General features: G+C 42.8%; 1 protein-coding gene and 1 long non-coding RNA gene across 7 annotated transcripts in view; one reads left to right on the top strand and one right to left on the bottom strand.

Moving 5' to 3' along the window:
* The window catches only part of FYB1 (FYN binding protein 1), a 142,589-nt gene that overhangs the window by 40,988 nt on the left and 82,682 nt on the right, over nt 1-18,919 (top strand). For 4 of the 6 annotated variants that reach the window (XM_010957178.3, XM_010957162.3, XM_074357333.1 and 1 more), the window contains exon 2: nt 16,726-17,884. In XM_010957178.3, the coding sequence (XP_010955480.1) occupies nt 16,753-17,884 (1,132 nt within the window). In that variant the 5' untranslated portion in view covers nt 16,726-16,752. Of the gene's footprint in view, nt 1-777; nt 910-16,725; nt 17,885-18,919 lie in introns of all 6 variants that reach the window. The other 2 variants (XM_010957153.3, XM_074357339.1) reach the window with 1 other exon arrangement.
* On the bottom strand, nt 11,577-16,746 carry LOC141575894 (uncharacterized). Its single transcript, XR_012503961.1, has 2 exons — nt 14,886-16,746; nt 11,577-11,805 (listed from the first exon to the last, which is right to left on the bottom strand). It is a non-coding gene; the product is annotated as an uncharacterized LOC141575894 (long non-coding RNA).

Below are 18,919 nucleotides of genomic sequence, written 5' to 3'. Positions count from 1 at the left end.
TGGGTCAAAGTTTGTCAACCCTGAGTATGGAAGAAGAGACAATTATGTAAGGGGGGAGGTGACCATCTCTGGCATAACCTCTACAAGATTATAAACAACTCAGAGGAATTCACCTTTCTAGTCCAGCACAGTGCTTGGCCCACACTTTAGGTGCTTAATGTGTATGACTAATGAATGAATGAATGAGTAGAAAGAAGATAGGGGAGGGTCATTTAACAGCTACGACTTCTTAAAATCCCATCTCGTCCCAATGGTAGTCTCTTAACCTGGATTGTCATTTGAATACTCCATTTTCTCCAGGGTTTGAAGAAAAGTCTAACCAAGCACAGACAAGAGTGACTCCATGGGCTTTCCACCCACTGCACCCCCTTGAGTTCAGTCCAGCAGCCCACTTCACCTCCCAACCACAGATGCGATGGGGTCCCAAATTCTCCACATGTTGGAGTGGACCTCCCTAGTGACAGCACCCCCATCCTTGACCTCCGCTGCTGGCCGACAACCCCAGGTGTGCAGGCGGATTACAGAACCAAAGGTCTCCCAGGTTCTTGACAGCCATGGTGGTTTTGTTCTTTTAAAGATCATGTGCTTGGTGGGAATGTCAGCAGAAGTATTCAGGCTGAATAGACACTTCTGAGTTCCCCTCTCTCCTCCTTCTTACTCAATATCCTGAGGGCATAATAGAACTTTTCTGTCAAAGTCAGCCTGGTGGGGTGGGGTGGGGGGGGAGGAGGGGGAGGGTGGATCACTCAACCGTTCCCCTGGACGTCTTCCTGCCAGGGCTCAGAAAGTGCCAGAGTGCTTGGATTCTGCAGGCCGAGCAGACACAACAGCCAACAGTGAGGAGGGGCCCAGCCCCCAGCCCCAGGAAGACCCGCTCGGCATCCTCCCACGTCATTCTGCATGAGTCAGGTAACAGCTCGGCCCAGGCTGCCCCTTGCCAATAAACGGGCAATTTTTTACAGGAGGAAAAGGGACCACCTCCAAATCCTGGCAGCACAGACTGTGCTCCCTGGAATCATGGACAGAAAGGCGTGTTCTGTTGGCAAAGGGCAGAGCGGTGGAGATCAGACACTGCAACTCAGCCTCACTGCAGCCAGAAGGGCCGTGAGCAGATAAAAGTGTGTCTGTCACTTGCTGTTTCATAACTGGACAGGTCTTCTCACACAAACCTGTTCCAGCCTCTGGTGCTCCTGGTATCAAAGGAAGCCTTGCAACAGAACCAGAATCACACTCCTAACCGTGCAGGGGCGATTGATTTCACCTTGGCTCCTGACAGGCTCACCCTTTGGAGGAAGAGGAGCAAATTCCACTTTCCCCACAGCCTAAGATCTGGCAGGAGGTGGAGATCCGTGTGACATGTGTACACAGACTAGGGCAAGGGGGCTACACTGTCATCAACCCTGCCTTCTCAGAAGGAAGCCTGGCAAACTGGGACAAATGATGACAAAAGTCCACAGGTCATCTGAGGAAATCTTTCAGGGCGACCAGTAACTCTAAAATGGGGTTGGAGCCTTCTGCCCTCTTGTGTGAATTGCTGCCTCTTGTGAAGAAGTCACAAGGCCTTTCCCCCACTCCCCCTTTGAACTAAACTTACAAAGAGGTAATTAAAAGAAGAAAGTGGGCCTTTTACTCTGCCTCCTACCAGCTGTGTGACTTTGGGCCAGCCAGTTAACCTCTCTGTGCCTCAGTTTCTTTCTCTAAAAAAATGAGAACACTTATATAATAGTACTTAATTCATAGAGCTGTTGTGAATATAAAATTATACACACTTATTGTGTACTAATATATAATAATAAATCATAAATATTTGCATTTGAAATATTTTGGCATTAGAGGTTATTCTGTGTAGACAAATAGATGGGTTTATGATCACAAGGCAAAATCTTGGCTGTGCTTTTCTATCCATGTTGTGAGACTGTCAGGGGAGATTTTATGTTGCTCGAAACACGTGCACATACAGGGTGAGGCACAAACTTCAAATATTCTAATGTCTCAAGAAATTAATGATAAATGAGAGGGAGGAGGACAAGTTTGTTTTTCCAGTGAAGCCACATCTTTAAAACTGCTCCATTGAAGGTGGTCATAAATATCAAAGGAACTGCGATGTATACAAGGGACACCCTGGAGAAGCTGGCCTTCTGTTCCAAACAGAAATGGCTGGGAAGGACTCCATTTCTCTTGGGAAATTATTTTCAAAGTTCCCATCCATGCTGCCTGCTTGTCATTTCCATCCATTTATCTAACTCCCAGTGGGCTTCAAATGCTTCCCAGCTCCTGCGGGAATCCAGAGGCCCCTTTCCTGGACGCTGGAGCTCAATAAAGCTGGTTTCTGGGGAAATTCACTTTTGAAAGTTGGGCTGCCTCATTGAGCAGTCACATTGCCACCTAGTGGTGCAAAGACTAAGTGCAAGTGACTGCTTTGAAGCTTTTTCTAGCCTTGCTGTGCCTCCAAAACCATGTTTTCTTTCCATTATTGGAACCCCATGTTAGCAAGAGAGAGACAGTTAGAGGGAGTAGACAAAATCCTTCATTTGTCTGAGGCATTAGCAGAGGCTTTCTCTGAGTGAGCATTTCTAAGAACAAGAATGTGGGAGAGGACTGTGGCTCACTGGCAAGGTTAAGGCTGTGGTCCCAGAGATTGTGGATAAGACTATGGTTCCAAAATCAAGATCTGAGTTTGAATGGGGGCTCTGCCAGTCACCATCTGTGGGCCTTAGGTGAATTACTGACCTGCCCCATGCCTTAGTTTCTTTATCTGTTCTTTATCTGCCCCATGCCTTGGTTTCTTTATCTGTAAAATGGGGAGAACAGTAACTTCTTCATGGTGTGTTATGAGCACCTAGCACGGAAGGCAATCCACAGCATTATCTATGGTTGTGACCGCTTTTTCAGGGGAAGATGTGATCGGAGCTGCTATCCCACAGGTCAGGCAGCACAGGACAGTGGAAAGCCCAGTGGATAAGCCAGTAGGAGACCAAGATTTTGGTTCTGCAGCTAAGTAGCTCTGTGACTTTGGACAGATCCCTTGTCCTGTTTCCTCTCTGTAAAATGAAGAGCTTGAATTTGCTGACATTTAAGGTTTTTTTTTTTCTTTCTCAAACATTGTGAATCTAAGGTAAGCTGTCCCATTAAAGTTGGCCCACCTTGAATGCCCATTTTGACCTTTCTTTTTACCAAAGCCCAGGATCAAGCATGTCCCAAGCATTTATTTCTATAGTTGCTGTCTGTGAGAAGTGGAGATTAGAATTGTCTCTGTACCAACCACTAGAAATAGACCAAGTATGTGTTTGGGCAGGAATGAGAATCCAATAGGAAGTCCTAGAAGTTGAAGAATATTCGCTCATCAAAAGCTGATCTGGGGTTTCTCTGATACATTTGGAGAATTCGGGACTTGTGTTTTTGTTCATTTGCTTAGTGTGTGTGTGTGTGTGTGTGTGTGTGTGTGTGTGTGCTTATCTCTGCTAACCAGCCTCCCAACGTGAACAGAAAACCAGCAAAACCACTGAGCTGTATAAATTCAATATATACTTTATAGTATTTCCAAGTCTGTGCCACCAGTGTTGGTTAGACTAGTACCTGCCCATGGTCCCAAGAGCGGCTTAAATGCCACCAAAGCTTACATGCTGCATGTGACTAACTCCCACCCTGTCATTCCAACCCAGCAGGGATGCCTTACTCTGGGGTGGTAACAAATGGTGGCCCATAAAAGGTAATCATGAAACAAGACTTTCTGCCTTTCATCCTAAACTTCATCCATGCGGGTGCTTGGACACTTACAGAAACAAGCACAAAGGCATTCTGGACCTTTGTGAGTGCGTGTTAAATTCTCATGGTTCCCATAACAAATGATCACAACTAGGTGGCTTAGAACACCAGAAATTTATTCTCTCACAGTTCCGGAGGCCAGACTTCTGAAACCAAGGTGTCAACAAGGCCATGCTCCCTCCAAAAGCTCTTGAGGAGAATCCAGTGTTTGCCCCTTCCAGCTTCTGGTAGCTCCCAGCATTCTTTGGCTTGTGGCTGAATCACTCCAAGCTCTGCCTCTACCTTCACTGGCCTTCTCCTCTTCTCTTGTCTTCTCTTCTTCTGCATCTTTTTTTCAAACTTGTTTTTTATTGAAGTATAGTTGATCTGCAATGTTAGTTTCAGGTGTACAGCAAAGCCATTCAGTTATACATATACATACTTTTTTCAGATTATTTTCCATTGTATGTTATTACAAGAAATTGAATATATTTCCCTGTGCTGTACAGTAGATCCTTGTTGTTTATCTAGTTTATACACAGTAGTGTGTATCTGTTAATCTCAAACTCCTAATTTATCCCTCCCCTGCCCTTTCCCCTTTGGTAACCATAGTTCATTTTCTATGTCCATGAGCCTATTTTTGGTTTGTAAATAAGATTTGTGTCATTTTTTTTAGATTCCAAGTGATATCAGTTTAATTATTTTTGCTTTTATTTCTATTACTCTAGGGGCTGGTTCAAAAAAATATTGCTGCAATTTATGTCAAAAAGTGTTCTGCCAATGTTTTTCTCTAGGAGTTTTAGAGTATCTGGTCTTACATTTAGGTCTTTAATCCATTTTGAGTTTATTTTTGTATACGATGTTAGAGAATGTTCTAATCTCATTCTTCATGATCGCTGTCCAGTTTTCCAACCACCACTTACTAAAAGAGGCTGTCTTTTATACATTTTATATTCTTCCCTCCTTTGTTGTAAATTAATTGATCAAAAATGCGTCGGTTTATTTCTGGGCTTTCTATCCTGTTCCATTGATCTATGTGTCTGTTTTTATGCAAGTACTGTACTGTTTTGATGACTGTAGCTTTGCAGTATAGTCTGAAGCCAGGGAGCATGAGTCCTCTAGCTCTGTTCTTCTTTCTCAAGATTGTTTTGGCTATTTGGAGTCTTTTGTGTTTCCATGTAAATTTGAAATTTTTTTTCTTCTAGTTCTGTGGAAAATGACAATGGTAATTTGATAGGGATCACATTGAATCTGTAGATCGCCTTCTGTAGTATGGTCATTTTAACAATATTGATTCTTCCAATCCAAGAACACAGTGTATCTTTCCATCTGTTTGTGTCATCTTCAGTTTCTTTCATCAGTGTCTTATAGTTTTCAGAGTACAGGTCTTTTGCTTCCTTAGGTAGGTTCATTCCCAGGTATTTTATTCTTTTTGATGTGATGGTAAATGGGACTGTTTCCTCTGGTAATAAATTTTAAGCTGCACCCAGGTGAACAATCAACGCCATCCCTGGGAGGGGGTCAATGGAGGAACCAGAATGATGCTCCAGGTCCCTGAACTGACAATCAGATGACTCTAGGGGGCAGCTCTTTGCAGGAAAGAGACCTAATATCTACTGAAACACGCCACCCCCAGACCAAGACACAATTAGAGCACCATCAAAAAAAAGCAAGCAGAATTGTTTACCTGTCTTAGTTGTTTGTTCCCCTTTCCAGATTGCCTGCAATGCTGCAAAGTCAATCAGGATGTTCTGGCCAGAGTCCTACACCCACTATGTCTTGTCCTGGCTCCTTGCTCATCTCAGCAACTATGAGTAGAATAAATGTTAACACATCACCTGCAATGATTAGGGATTCTCGGACAGACAGTAAATTACTAGGGTTTGGTAGGAAATTTTTTGGATGAGAATAGGAAACTTTAAAAGTTTTGTATGTGAGCTGAGAACTTAAACTCAAAGTACTAACTATAAAAGAAAGAAAGAAAGAAAGAAAGAAAGAAAGAAAGAAAGAAAGAAAGAAAGAAAGAAAGAAAGAAAGAAAGAAAGAAAGAAAGAAAGAAAGAGAGAGAGAAAGAAAGGGGGAGAGAGAGAGAGAGGGAGAGAGAGAGAGAGAAAGAAGGAAAGAAAGCAAGAAAGAAAGTCATGACTCTGTGGTGTATTGGGGCAAACACAGGACTTGGAATCAGAAAACCGGGGTTTAGACAGCCTTTCTACCACGTGCTTGAACTCAGTTTACCTTTCTGTAATAGTGACACTTAACCAAGCTTTGGGAGGATCAAAAGAGATAGTGTATGTGAAATTTTGTCTTTAAATGGGATTATCAATTCTAAAAATAGAATCAGTAGTTGGTGTAAAATTCCAAACTCCAGAATTTTTTTGGCCAAATGTATGGGTGTACCTAGGACACTATTGCGATCACTTGTATCCTGGAATAAGTGATCTTAGTAAAGCACAGACTGTAAGCCAGGCAGGGGCAAAGGGCCACGTACTAGAACCGGCACATAAACAAGGAATCAGCAGCACCCTCAGGAGAGCAGGAAGGGATGCACGAATGAGTGGGTGAGTGAAAACCCAGGGCAGCTGAAGCCACCCAGCTCCTTGGGAAGAGGAGGGCACCTGGGGAAGGAGGGTGGCAAGGTGTTAAGAGCAGGATATACGCCAGGGAAAGCCTGAAATTGAGAACATCACAGTTTTAATGAGAAAAGGTGCAGCCGACAGTGAAGAGCCCCACGAAGTCAAAGGGAGAGAAATTGCTTATTTCATGGCAGAGTCTTCTTGCTATGACTTATAGGAGAGAAAATGTGAGGTAAGAAGTGTGAGATGATTGTATGCTTTCATCCGGATTGTGAAATACTGAACACATTTTCTTCAAAGTTCCAAAGGAGAGGCAATGACTAGGACTGGGTTGAGGAGGAGGATTCCACAGTCATATTTTGTAGAGTGGGGTTTCAAATACCACCCATCTGTGTGTGTGGAATCTTCCAGGACCCTCCATTTCTAACGTCTAGTTTCTACTTTCCTCAAATCACACTCTGGATCCTGCTCTGACTAGTGGCCACCCCATGTCTTGCTGGGCTTGTTGCAATCTTCCTCTTCTAAGAGGTTCTTCTCACACAGAACTTTTCATATGCTGGGAAAGAAGTTTCTAGAAAACCCCACAGATGGCCTATCTCCTCACCCCCACCCGCTCCTGTAGACCATACACTTTCAGTTTCTAACTTCTCGTCAAGGGCAGAGAGGAACCAGGCTCGGTGTCAGTGTGTGTTTACGTGCGTTGAGAGGGAGGTTTAGGGGAAAAAGAGAGCAGAACCTCCTATTTCATTTTTTTTTTTCCTATTTTATTTTGATGTCAAGGAGTAGCTTTCTCAGCCTTCAAGGATGTTTTATTGCAAATTCCACATGTTTTTAGCAAAATGACTTTTTCTTTGGCTGGTTTAAACTATTTTTATATGAAAATAGAATAACCCTAAGAAATAGTAGATGAAAATAAGATCTCTTTGAGGTGACAGCATTAGAGGCACAAGAAAAATGAAAGGGCTTACACTGTATTATGGTGTGTACATTAAGTATTATCCTGAGAGCTAAATAAGCATCAGGAAGATATCTGTGAAAACACTTCAATTATCTACAGGTTCATTAGACACAATGTAAGTTCCTCAGAGAACCCTGACTTGGTATATTTAGCTGATGCAGGCCAAGTGAAATACATCCTCAGCAAATATAAGCTAAATTTGCTGTAAAAGCTCTATAAAATAGAGTAACAAAAACGTATGTTTTTGTTCAGGACTGTTTGTTTTTCTGTGCTTTCTACATCCTATCCCCACTTCCTTAGCATCAAGAAGTCAAACACTTACAGTAGAACAAATTTCAGAAACACATAGAAACTCATATGTAACTTCTCCATCCATTTACGGTCAAGCCATCAGAGGCCAATGCCAAAGTCAAAAGTGTACTTGTGCAGGAGCTATCTGGTAGGATAACCAGGAAGAGGTTTGAAGGTTCTATTTCGTAGAATGGTGGTGATTTTCAAGCCTGGTCTTTAAAGACGAAGGGTACACCAAAGTCTAGCTGATCAGTTCACCTGGAGAGTTCAAGGTGACGGAGCACTTGGGGAGTGGGCCTTCGCTGTCTAAGCCTTCCCAGGTGCTCAGCTACCTTGCTTCCTCTCCTTGTTCACCTGGAAGAGAGAACACAGTAGGAACCGAAAGAGCCCAGAGCAGCAGGTGCCTGAGATCCCAGAAGAGGGGACAGTGCGACACAGTGACATCTGCAGAGGTTTTTCTGCCCAGGCGCTCAGGCCAGCCTCCTGCGGGGAGAGGGTCACGTTCACTTGTGTCGAGAGAAGCCATGCACCCACAGCTCCCAGAGAGGCCCCACTTGTGCTAGGTGCTTTCTTCTTACTACATCGTACCTTGCAACGTGAGGCTGGGCTTGTCTGCAGTTCCCTCTCCACCTTCACAAGTCACTGACAAAAATGCAAGGGGTTGTCACAATCAGGGCCACTACCACTGCTTCCGCTGCCCGCTCCTCCAACCTATGCCTTTGCCTGGTCCGCAGCGGCCGGCTTCTGCCCTGAGAACTCAATTTGTGGTGAGAGGCACCTTCCCACATCCTGTTGAAGAGGGGCCTGGTGCTCCCTCCAGCATCACAGGCTCAGCCAACTGGTATCCATCACAGCCCTTTTGTGATGAAGGAGACGTTCTGTTAGAGAGCTCTTAAGAAGAGATTCATGACTGGGATTCAGCGCTCTTTAAGAAGATAAGGAAATCCTTTCCCCAACTCTCAGTTCTATGATCAACCATGGAGAAATTCAAGTAGATTCAGCCTCTCAGCCAGTATGTTTAGTAGTGATTGTGGAAAGAAATGTACCAGGCGTTACAGAAGTGTTATTTGGCGGCAGAGGGGTTCTGTTTTTGAAGAAGAAAAATAAAATGAGGTCCCTGCTTTTACATCTCCTTAAGGAAACAGAGTATGCACATTAAGTACATAAATTATGGTTCATTAAGTCCCTAAATATTTAGACAGCGTTAAGGGGGTGAAAAAAGTTTTGTGCAGTTTCATCGTCTATAGTGGAACTTGCTCTCTACCACCTTGTGAAGTGCTGTCTCAAGTACTGTATTTTCAGCCAACTTCCATTGACTCTATCTTGACAAGCAAAAGCAATTAGGGTAGATTTATAATGTCATTTCTAACAATAAGGAGTTTTAAGAAAGTTTATTTTCTGATGAAAACAATTCCCTTTTCCCAGTTTACTGGGTATCGCAGATCAAGTCCCTTGAAAAGTTGAAGGCAACTTATCACTGTGTGTGTGTGTGTGTGTGTGTGTGTGTGTGTGTGTGTTGGGAAGTTGGGGAGGCTTGGCTTGATCATGAGGAACACATCTGTTATTTTCTTTAATCTAGGCAGTATAAATCAATGAGGCTGAATACTACTATTGCTCTATGAAAGTTTGAACTGCTTGAGTCTATTCTGAATTTTCACAAGCCTGCTTTCTACATCCAGGATGGGAAATATATCTGGGGTACAGAAGAACTTTCTATATTCTCAGTCTTTTTTTTTTTTTTTTTTTTTTTTTTTACACCTTCTGGTCAATCCTTGGCTGAGTGGATCCTAAATTTGAGCAACACGAGCCATCACCCTGGCAGAAGGGCTCCCCCCTGCAGTACGCCACCCTCACCTGCCTCCTTCCCTCTTCCACCTGTGCTGGGCAGGACTCGGGCTGGCTTCCCAGGACAGTTTCCCATCACACATCCATCTCCTTGCAGCCCCATATTACTCCTGATGCTGCTCAACCTGAAGTTCTATTCAGGGCAATGGTGGCCATGGTAGAAACTAATTTTGTTCCAAGAGAAGAACCAGCAATTCAGACCAAATAAGTTATGAGTAATGACATGTTACCTCAACATAGCAATAAAAAAAAAAAAAGAAAGAAAACCTCCTCGTGGTAAAATTGACCAATGGTGAAAGAAAGAGAGAGAGAGAAAAAGAGAGAGAGAGAAAAAGAGACCAATGTGGGTAAATTATTGTTTTTTACTGTCTCCTTCATGATTGAAAGCATTACATGCAATCAAGTAAATCATTTTCTTCTCTTCTTCCAGGGGCTCTATCTAGGGAAGAATAACAGATCTGTAAGAGCGCTTCATTCTCTTCAGGTTTTAATTACAAAAGTGACGCAGGGGAGGGAAATATCTCAGTGGTAGAGCGCATGCTTAGCATGCACGAGGTCCTGGGTTCAATCCCCAGCACCTCCATTAAAAAAGTGACACAAACACATCTTAAGAAGGTAAAATCAGGCTCAAAAGTTATTTTAAATCCATTAGTTACCCATAGTTCAGGGGTGTTTTATTTCTTTTGGGTTTTACAAATGAAACTTTACAAAGATGAGACTTTCAAAGACATGGAATTGTAAAAACAATCCAGTGATAGCCTTTTGTGTTATTTTAGTTTCTCTACGGTTATTTGTAGGTTTTAGAGTATATTTTATTCTAAAAAAATTTAAAAGAAGACTTTCTGGTAAGGTGTTTTCAATAATCCAGGAGCGAGAGGACTAGCTCAGGGCTTCTGAACCTCAGCACCGTTTGGACTGATAATCTTCACTGCAGAGGGTGGTTCTGGGCAGTGTGCTATGTTTAGCAGCAGCCCTGGTCTCTCCCCACCAGTTGTCTGGAGCACTTTCTCAGTTAGCCGTTTCAATCAAAGATGTCTCCAGATGTTGCCAAAATTGCACCAATTTGAGACCCACTGGGTTAACCTAATATTGAAGATATATTTAAAAGCATGAACACTATAAAAAATAAACCCAAAGCCAAACAAAATCCAGTTACCAATTACAGGGATAGGGTATTATTAATTTTCCATATGAAAATATGTCAACCAACTAGCTGCCAAAGAAAACATCTTGATGTGTACAGTTTCTTGACGTCTGTCCTAAATGCCATCGCAGCCTTTGTTTAAGCATGTACTTGACTCATTGCCTTTATGTAAGTGGTTAAAAGCAAAAAAAAAGATTTTCTGGACTCAAGTTGTTACCTAAAAGCCCAGAAGATGTAGTTCAAGCATTTTTGCTCGCAGTTATCTTCTTAGAGCCTATGGAAAGCATGATAAGTTTACACCGGTGAAGGCATATAATTCTGAGGAAGGGAAGACTACCTGGGGGCTAGAGGAAATTCATTTCTATCAAGAACACTTCTACAGTTACGTCTGTGTAATTATAGAGCAGTGTATGGGAGGAGTTTGGGCTGAACATTGTACAGATTTAAGATAGCTGAATTTAGGATTTTTTTAACCTTACAATGAATGGTGTGAAAGCAATATGCATTCAGCAGAAATCATACTTTGAATTTGGAATTTTGATCTTTTCCCCCGGGCTACTGATGTGGGGACGACACTCTGTCGTGGTGCTAGGGGCGGCGGCAGCAGCAGCAGAATCACAGCTCCCAGTCAACCACTGGACCACGAGGGTAAACAGCCCACACACTTAAAGCCATTTTGTACCTTGCAACCATCCTGTTTTTCTTTCGGTACAGTGTTCTATAAATGACATGACATATGCAACTCTTAGTTATAAAATAGGCTTTGTGTTAGATGATTTTGCCCAACTGTAGGCTAATGTAAATGATGTGAACATGCTTAAGGTAGGCGAGGCTAAGCTATGATGTTCAGTAGGTGATGTGTATTAAATGCATTTTCCACTTAGGATATTTTTCAACTTATGATGGGTTTATCGAGATGTAACCCTATAATAAGTGGAGGAAGATCTGTGTAAATATGTTACTGAATCCAAACTCATTCTGCTCACTGCTGGATAGCCCAATAAACCGGGAGACAAGGTGCTGGAGTAAGGAATAATAACTTTATTCGGAGAGCTGGCAGACCGAGAAGATGGCAGATTAATGTCCTGGAGAACCATCTTCCCCAAGTCAGAATTCAGGCTCCTTTAATACTCAAAAGTGAAGGGATATGCTTGATTGTTGCAAACTTCTTGGTGTAGGAATTCTTTGTTCTTGGAATCCTTTGTTCTTACAGCTGTCCACGTGGGTCAGGTCATGGTGTCCCTGTAAACCTCCAACAAAACAAACGTTATTTCCTATTCTAAAACTTGTTATCTTTATATGAATGGAAAAGTTAATATCCTTAAAGGTGAGAGCCTTGAGAATAGGCTATCCTGTATATTTCAGGCTATAGGCAACATTCTATTGTAAAAGGTGCAGAACCACCAAGACTAAGCCTAGGAAACAGAGTATAGGGTTAAAGTCAAAAGAACAGATCTAATATGAAGCCAAACTTGTCCTTTTCTATTACAAATACATTAACAGATGGAAGTAATAGCGAATTCCTTCAAATGACTTTGGACAAGAAATTTCAAGCAATTTGAGATGAAATAGTTTTACTTAAAATATCTTAAAATTCTGAGGTCTTCTAGATTATGAAATATCTCTTCTGAAGAATAAGCAGAAGCCCAATATTTAAATCATTAAAAGTTAAAGAGGTCCCGCAAACTAATGTAAGGTGTTAATAACAGGAGAAGCTGGATGTAAAGTATGTGAGAACTCTCGGTACTGTCTTCCTCTCATTCTTCTGTAAATCAAAAACTGTTCTAAAAAATAAAGAAATTAAGTCTATTTTTATAAAAGATTGTGCAAATAATTTGCACTGATATGGATTAAGTGTCAAGGGGAAAACACAGAGCTAATAATGAAAATATTTAACAACCAGAATTGCACCGGCACCAAGCAATCCAATCCGAGTGGTTGCTGATGAGATATCCAGCTGTGCCGGTGAGCAGCAATGTAGTATCAGTTCAAGAAAAAGGCAAGGTGCAAAGCAGGGGTTTCTATTTGTGCAAAAAGTGGGAACAGAAAGGATGTGTGTGTGTTTATTTATATATATTTGTATATGCACAGCTTAGAAATATACATAAGAAACTGATAACAGCGGTTGACTCTAGAGAGGAACTGGGTAAGTTCACCATGCGGTTTATTGTTTAAAACAGGTCAATTGTGAAAGTAAAAGGGAGCATTGATAATAATTATTCCAGAACAATAGGCACAAACTTGTACTGTACTGGTAAGTCAGGATATTTGATCCCCCTAGAACTGGGGCACAAGGGTCTGGAGGGTCAGGGCTTAGAGCAGGCTTACTTTTCTCTTCATCATAATATGCACTACTCTTACCCTCCTTTTACTAGGACAAAAAAAGAGCCCTAGAAAATGGAATAAGTAATTCAATCCACATTGAAATTGGAATGGGAGAATGTCAAAAAATTTTAAGTCATTTTTGCCTTTCTATCATTACCAGTAAGGAAGAAATCTAGCTATTATTGTGAGGATGAAGGGCAACTCTGGATGTTGAAATTTTAATCTAATAAGCTTATTAAGAGTGATAACCAAAAAACTATAAAGCTAAGCAGTCAGTATGAGAGATTAGACAGCTGTAGAGTCTGGGCTGTTGATTTACCAGACATATTAGTAAGCCCAGGTGCTGTTACTGTTTCTTCAGTGTGTCCTGTGTAGGAAGCTGTGGCTCTTTCTTTCCCTCTTTCAACTCTCCATTAAAAATTTCAGAGTGAGGGTAAACCAAATTCAAACAGAATAACTCTACTATGCTATCCAATGGTATATTTGTTTCAGTCACATTAATTTAAAATTAGGACAAAATGTTAATGATTATAACTTCAGAATTTGGTCACTTATAGAAAATGATGTTATGTGACTAACGAATTAGGAAAAAAGAAAAAGAAAAACCATGATGGCAGACAATCATTAGATGTAATTACATACACTTGTTGATCTAAGAACTCTACATGCATTAACTCATCTCATCCTAATTTAAAAACAAAACCAGGTAAGAAATAGGTACTGTTATTATTCTCCTTTTATAGATGAGAAAAGTGAGTCTCAGAGAGGTTAAGTAACTTGGAAGATCACACAGCAAGTAAGTAGCAAAGTCAAGGTTTGAGCCCAAATCAATACTTTCAGAGCCAGTGCTGTTAACCATGACACTGTACTGTCTCCTGGGTTTGGACTGGCATCTGAGATTTAAATCCTAATTCCAAATCAACAACTTCCATATTTTCTAAACTAAAACCAGGGTGTGCAGTTTGATAATGGGTTACTGTATTTCATGGGGTTTTCCCCCTGAAATTTAAGATGTGAAGTTGCCGTGACTAAATAAGATGTCACTTGCCTCCTTTGGTTTCTGTTTTCTCACCAGTGCAGTGAGAGGTGGACTAGATGGTTTCTAAGGCTTCATTTGCTTTATGAAAATAGGAAACCTTCTCAGGTTCCAGGCATTCTTTAAAGGGTCGTTGATATTAATTTGTTTTATCTTCCCAACAGCCCTATGACATGACTTTATTATTCCCATAATAGAGATGAGCAAACTGAGGCCCAGGGAGCTTATGTACCTTGCCCTACGTCAGACTCAAAACCAGACAGTCTGGCTTCCAAGTCTGTGTTCTTAACCACTCTCTTAGGCAGCCTCTTATCATTCTGGACTAAATCGTAGATATGGAATATAAATTACAAAATATAAAGTGAGGACTAAAAGATTCTTCCCCAGAGATAGACTCTCTTCCGGGTGGGGAGCAAATTTTTGGAGTCCTCTGCAGCTATGATCTCCCTGGAGGCACAACCCTGGACCCGTCTTCGCCTGTTCCCTCCACCAGCACCCAAACTCCCCTTGGTTCTGCTGTCTTCCCGCCTGGTACTTTTGGGGATTGCTTGAGGATTTGAGAAAATCATGAGGATTAAAAAATGGTCGGGGGTGCGGGAGGGATAAAAGGGGAGTTTGGGATTGGCAGATATAAACTACTATGTACAGAACAGAAAAACAACAAAGTCCTTCTGTACAGCACAGTGAACTATATTAAATATCTTACAATAACTTGTAATGAAAAAGGATATGAATAAGAATATATATATACACATATATGTATAACTGAATAACTATTCTATACACCAGAAATTAACACAACATTGTAAATTAACTATAATTTAAAATGGTTTTTAAAAATAATCAAGTGAGGCAAGGTAGAAAACAAGATATTTTCAGCAACTCAGATACAGAGTAGTAAATTAAAGGAGCAAAATGCTGAAAAATGCTATTTTCACCCAGTTTTCTCTTCCTGCCTAGGGTCCTTACCTTCATCCTGCAGATACACACACACTGTAGTTTGGTACAGAGAGAAACTCTTACTGAAGGCATCATTTATTTTAAAATCACCATTCACAGTGTTCAGCTCAGTGCCATCCTGCACAATTTCCCAAACGTATTAGAATACCCGGGGTGCCTGGGCCTGGTCCACGTGCTGTGGGAATACAAGGAGGAAGGAGTTTCTGGACTTTGGAGCCCTGGACAGACCTGAGTCTGCATCCCTGTCCTCACAGTTCCTGGCTGCGAGCCCTTGAATATGCTACTTAACATTTCTAATAATAATAGTTTCCATCTCTTGAGCTCGTGCTGTGGGCCAGGCAGGCAAGTTATAAATTCCATCTCTAATGCACACGACAGTTCTGGTGGATACGTGCTATTATCCCCATTGTACAGAATAGGCAACTGAGGCCCCACTAATCAACTAGGATTCCATCCAAGTTTCCATGCTCTTACCATGATGTCCTCCTGCAGTTTCAACCTCAGTTCTCTTTCCTGTGAAATGGAGTTAAATGATGCTGTCCTCCAAAAGAAGATGGGGCAAGGTAGATCACGTGCATGGTTCAGAATCAAGTTTACACACTAAGTAGTGGTTCTTACAGTGATGAAAGGATGTAACACAAGGGCACGTAGAAGTGCCTGGTGTGCTACGTGAGTTGAGAGGAGGGAGCAGATCTTCCCAAACGAACAGGATCTGGTTATGTTGTATTTGAGTCGAGCCTTAAGAGATGAAATATGCTTGGGTGCGTGGCAGAGATAGCTGATGGTGGAGGGTAGGAAAACATTTTCTAGGTGAATGTTAAGGCACAAAAATGGAAACTATTGTGGTCATATGTGTACCTTCAATGATTTTTTTTAAGACTCAGATTTTCAAATATTCCTAAAAGAACTAGAATAATTCAACTCCTTGCTTTTGAGAGAAAAAGCAAACCCCACCATGAATTCTTCCAGATTAAATGGGATTACAGTCACAGAGAAAGGTGACTGCCACCCTCTTTACTAGGTAAAACCCTAATTCTAGACAAGGAGGGCAGACTCTGTAGCAGGAGACGAAGCTGGAGAAACCAGAGGCTGGAAATGAGAGTCCCCAGCCAGTCCCCGCTGCTTCCATGTCACCTATCCCGTGTGCCCCATCTGTGCCCCCTGAAAGTGAGCGTGCTGTGCCCACTGGTCTGGTTCCAGTTGAATCATTAGCTCTAAACACATATCAATAAGTGGAAAAACTCATTTTATTGTTTACGTATAAAAGTGAGTGGGATTTTCTGCTACACTCCCCATTAGCCAACAGATGGACCTTAAATGTTGTTGGGAACAAGAAACAGGCTTGCTAGCCACAGAGGTGGCCAGCATGGGCATGCTGTATAAAGCAGGCAGCACAAATTTACAGAAGAGCTTGCTTTCACTTTTTAAGTGCAGTTTCTGTTTAAGAGACTCAGCTGTAAAATATGGAAGTCATTTGTTAGTCACTTTCCTATTTTTTCAAATTAAACACAACAGGTAAATACCAAGCTCAGAGTAAATTCAACAAGCTGGCTAGAGAAACAGGGAGAGGAAACGGGAAAAGATAACTTATGACTTAAAACCAAAAAAAAAAAAAAAAAAGGCAGGTCGGTCTAAGAAAACCAAAAAAAAAGTTCTATATATATAGCCCTCCCCCTTCGAGAAAGTCACAACTTATTTTGCCATAGAGGAAGATAAATGTTACAATCTCTCGGTAACCAATCAGCGACGCCGCAGGCCTCAAACCAGGAAACCTTTTAAAGTGTAGTATTTTAAACTGTGCAAGGGAGACTTCTGGCTCTCAGCGAGTTCTTGTTCCCTGTGCCTGCAGGATGGGAAAGCAGATGTGAAGTCCCTGATGGCCAGGTTCAACACCGGGGGCAACCTCACGGAGGAGGTCTCGGCCAACAGCCGACCCTTCAAGGTCACGGGCCAAAACTCCCCTACAGGAGTCCAAGCCAAAAAGAACCTCTTCGGCTACCAGGGAAATGCCAGCTCTCCCGCAGGACCGAGCAACGTGTCGAAGTTTGGGTCCCCAAAGCCACCTCTGGGCGTGAAGCCGACCTTGGAGGACAAGCCCGACAAGGAGCTCAGACCCCCGTTTATGAAGCCCCCGGGGGTGGGCCCAAGGTCTGGGCCGCAGGCGGGCTCGGCCGCTAAAGACCCCGAGGCGAAAGCCGGCTTTCCGAAACCCGTAGGCCTCAAGCCCGCCAACTTGCCCAAAGAAGATTCCAAACCGGCCTTTCCCCGGCCTCCTGGGAATAAGCCCTCGCTTCACAGTGTAAACCAAGATCCTGACTTCAAGCCACCAGGCCCCAAGCCGGGGTCTCATCCTCCAGCCCAGGAAAATGAACCGGAGCAGGTGTTCCCAAAGCTGGCTGGGATTAAAGGCAGGTTTACGTCGGCCTCACAAGACCTGGACCCCAAGCCCCTCTTCCCCAAACCCGTCTTTGGCCAGAAGCCAGCCTCGGGTACTGATGACTCCCAGGAAGTCGAGGGCCCCAGCAAGACTGCGGCTGCGCAGAAAGGCCCCCCGGCCGCTCTAGGGGCCAAGTCCAAACCTGGCCCTTTGAAACCAGCCAGGGAGGACCCGGAGAGTAAAGAGCATGGAGGCGAGACGTCCAGTTCTCCTTTTCCTGGAGTCGTTCTGAAACCTGCTGCCTGCAGAGGGGCTCCAGGCCTCCCCAGAAATGCTGAGGAGAAAAGAGAAGAGAGGAGGATGGATGCTGCGAAGAACGTCTTCCTGAGCAAAATGAACCAGGAGGAGTCGGCCTCTGGCGCACCTCCTGCCAAGTTTCCTAAAACACCTAAGCTGACAACCACAGGGCCTTGGGGCCAAGGTCAAGAAAAGGAAAGGGGGGACAAGACTCCAGCCACCCCCAGGCAGAAGCCCCTGCCTCCCCTGTTTACCCTGGGCCCCCCTCCACCAAAACCCAGCAGACCACCACACGTTGACCTGACGAAATTCCAAAAAGCCGCTTCCGGAAACAGTGAGTTCTTTTCTCATTTGCTATTTCTCGTGTTCTGTTCTGCAGCACACGGTGTTTTAGCTTCTGGGGGGAAACCAATAACAAGGAATGCTTCCTTGCTGGTTCTCCTGTGCAGGTGGTAACTTTTCTTTGGCATTTTTCCCTCTCTGGTGTGAGAGGGCTGAGCCGGCTGAAATCCATAGTTCTCTGTCAGCATTCTGTGAGGAAATGCCTGGAGGGGCTGGTTTTAGGGGGTGGGGAGAATACATCCATTTGGTAGATAGGTGGTTTGCTTAATGATAAGCATTTCATTTGCTTCCTTTGTTTGGTTTCATTTCTGTTGAATGAGACTGAGGTGTGTTCCCTCAACTGCCACAGAGGAGTCAGTCAGGCAGAAAGTGAGCAGACCCCTTAAGTCAGTGGTTGATGCCCAGGGGACACTTGATTGTCACAGCCGGAGGGTACTACTTGCAAGGCCAGGGATGCTACCTAACATCCTATAGTGCACAGGACGGCCTCTCACAACAAAGAATATCCAGTCCTAAATGTCAATAGCACAGAGGTTGAGAAACCTTCCAAGGGATTTTAAACGTCCACGAATTTATCATAGGTCTCCTAAGCTCAATATTCAACTCAGAAATGAACAGGACTCTTGTGAAATGACACTTTTTTATGTTGTAGCTTTTTTCTATTTCTCAGTATAAAGTTTCCTGAACGTTTCTGATAAAGTAGTACATAGCTAGAATAATAAGCCAGACAAATGGATACGTTATTTTCCTTCTGGGTAACTAGTTTTATTTTCCATCAGAGATGTTACCACATGCTATGGCACATGCTAAAATTTGACCCTGAATGACTTGGTAAGATTTGTAACCCTGCATAGTGATGGAGAAGCTCACTTCTGCCTGAAATGATTACTGTTTTAAGCAAATAATCTACAACTGCTGTTTACTGTGAGAAAGGAAAAAGGATGCAAGTGACCACACCACTATCACACCACTATTAGGCTTTTTTTTTTTTAACTTGCAAAAGTGTGGTCTAATTAAAGCGGTTCTA

The sequence above is a fragment of the Camelus bactrianus genome, chromosome 3 (genome assembly GCF_048773025.1).
Source record: "Camelus bactrianus isolate YW-2024 breed Bactrian camel chromosome 3, ASM4877302v1, whole genome shotgun sequence".
NCBI classification, from domain to species: Eukaryota; Metazoa; Chordata; class Mammalia; order Artiodactyla; family Camelidae; genus Camelus; species Camelus bactrianus.
The sequence above is the reverse complement of the archived record's forward strand: the minus strand, read 5'-3'. Positions and strand labels throughout refer to the sequence as shown.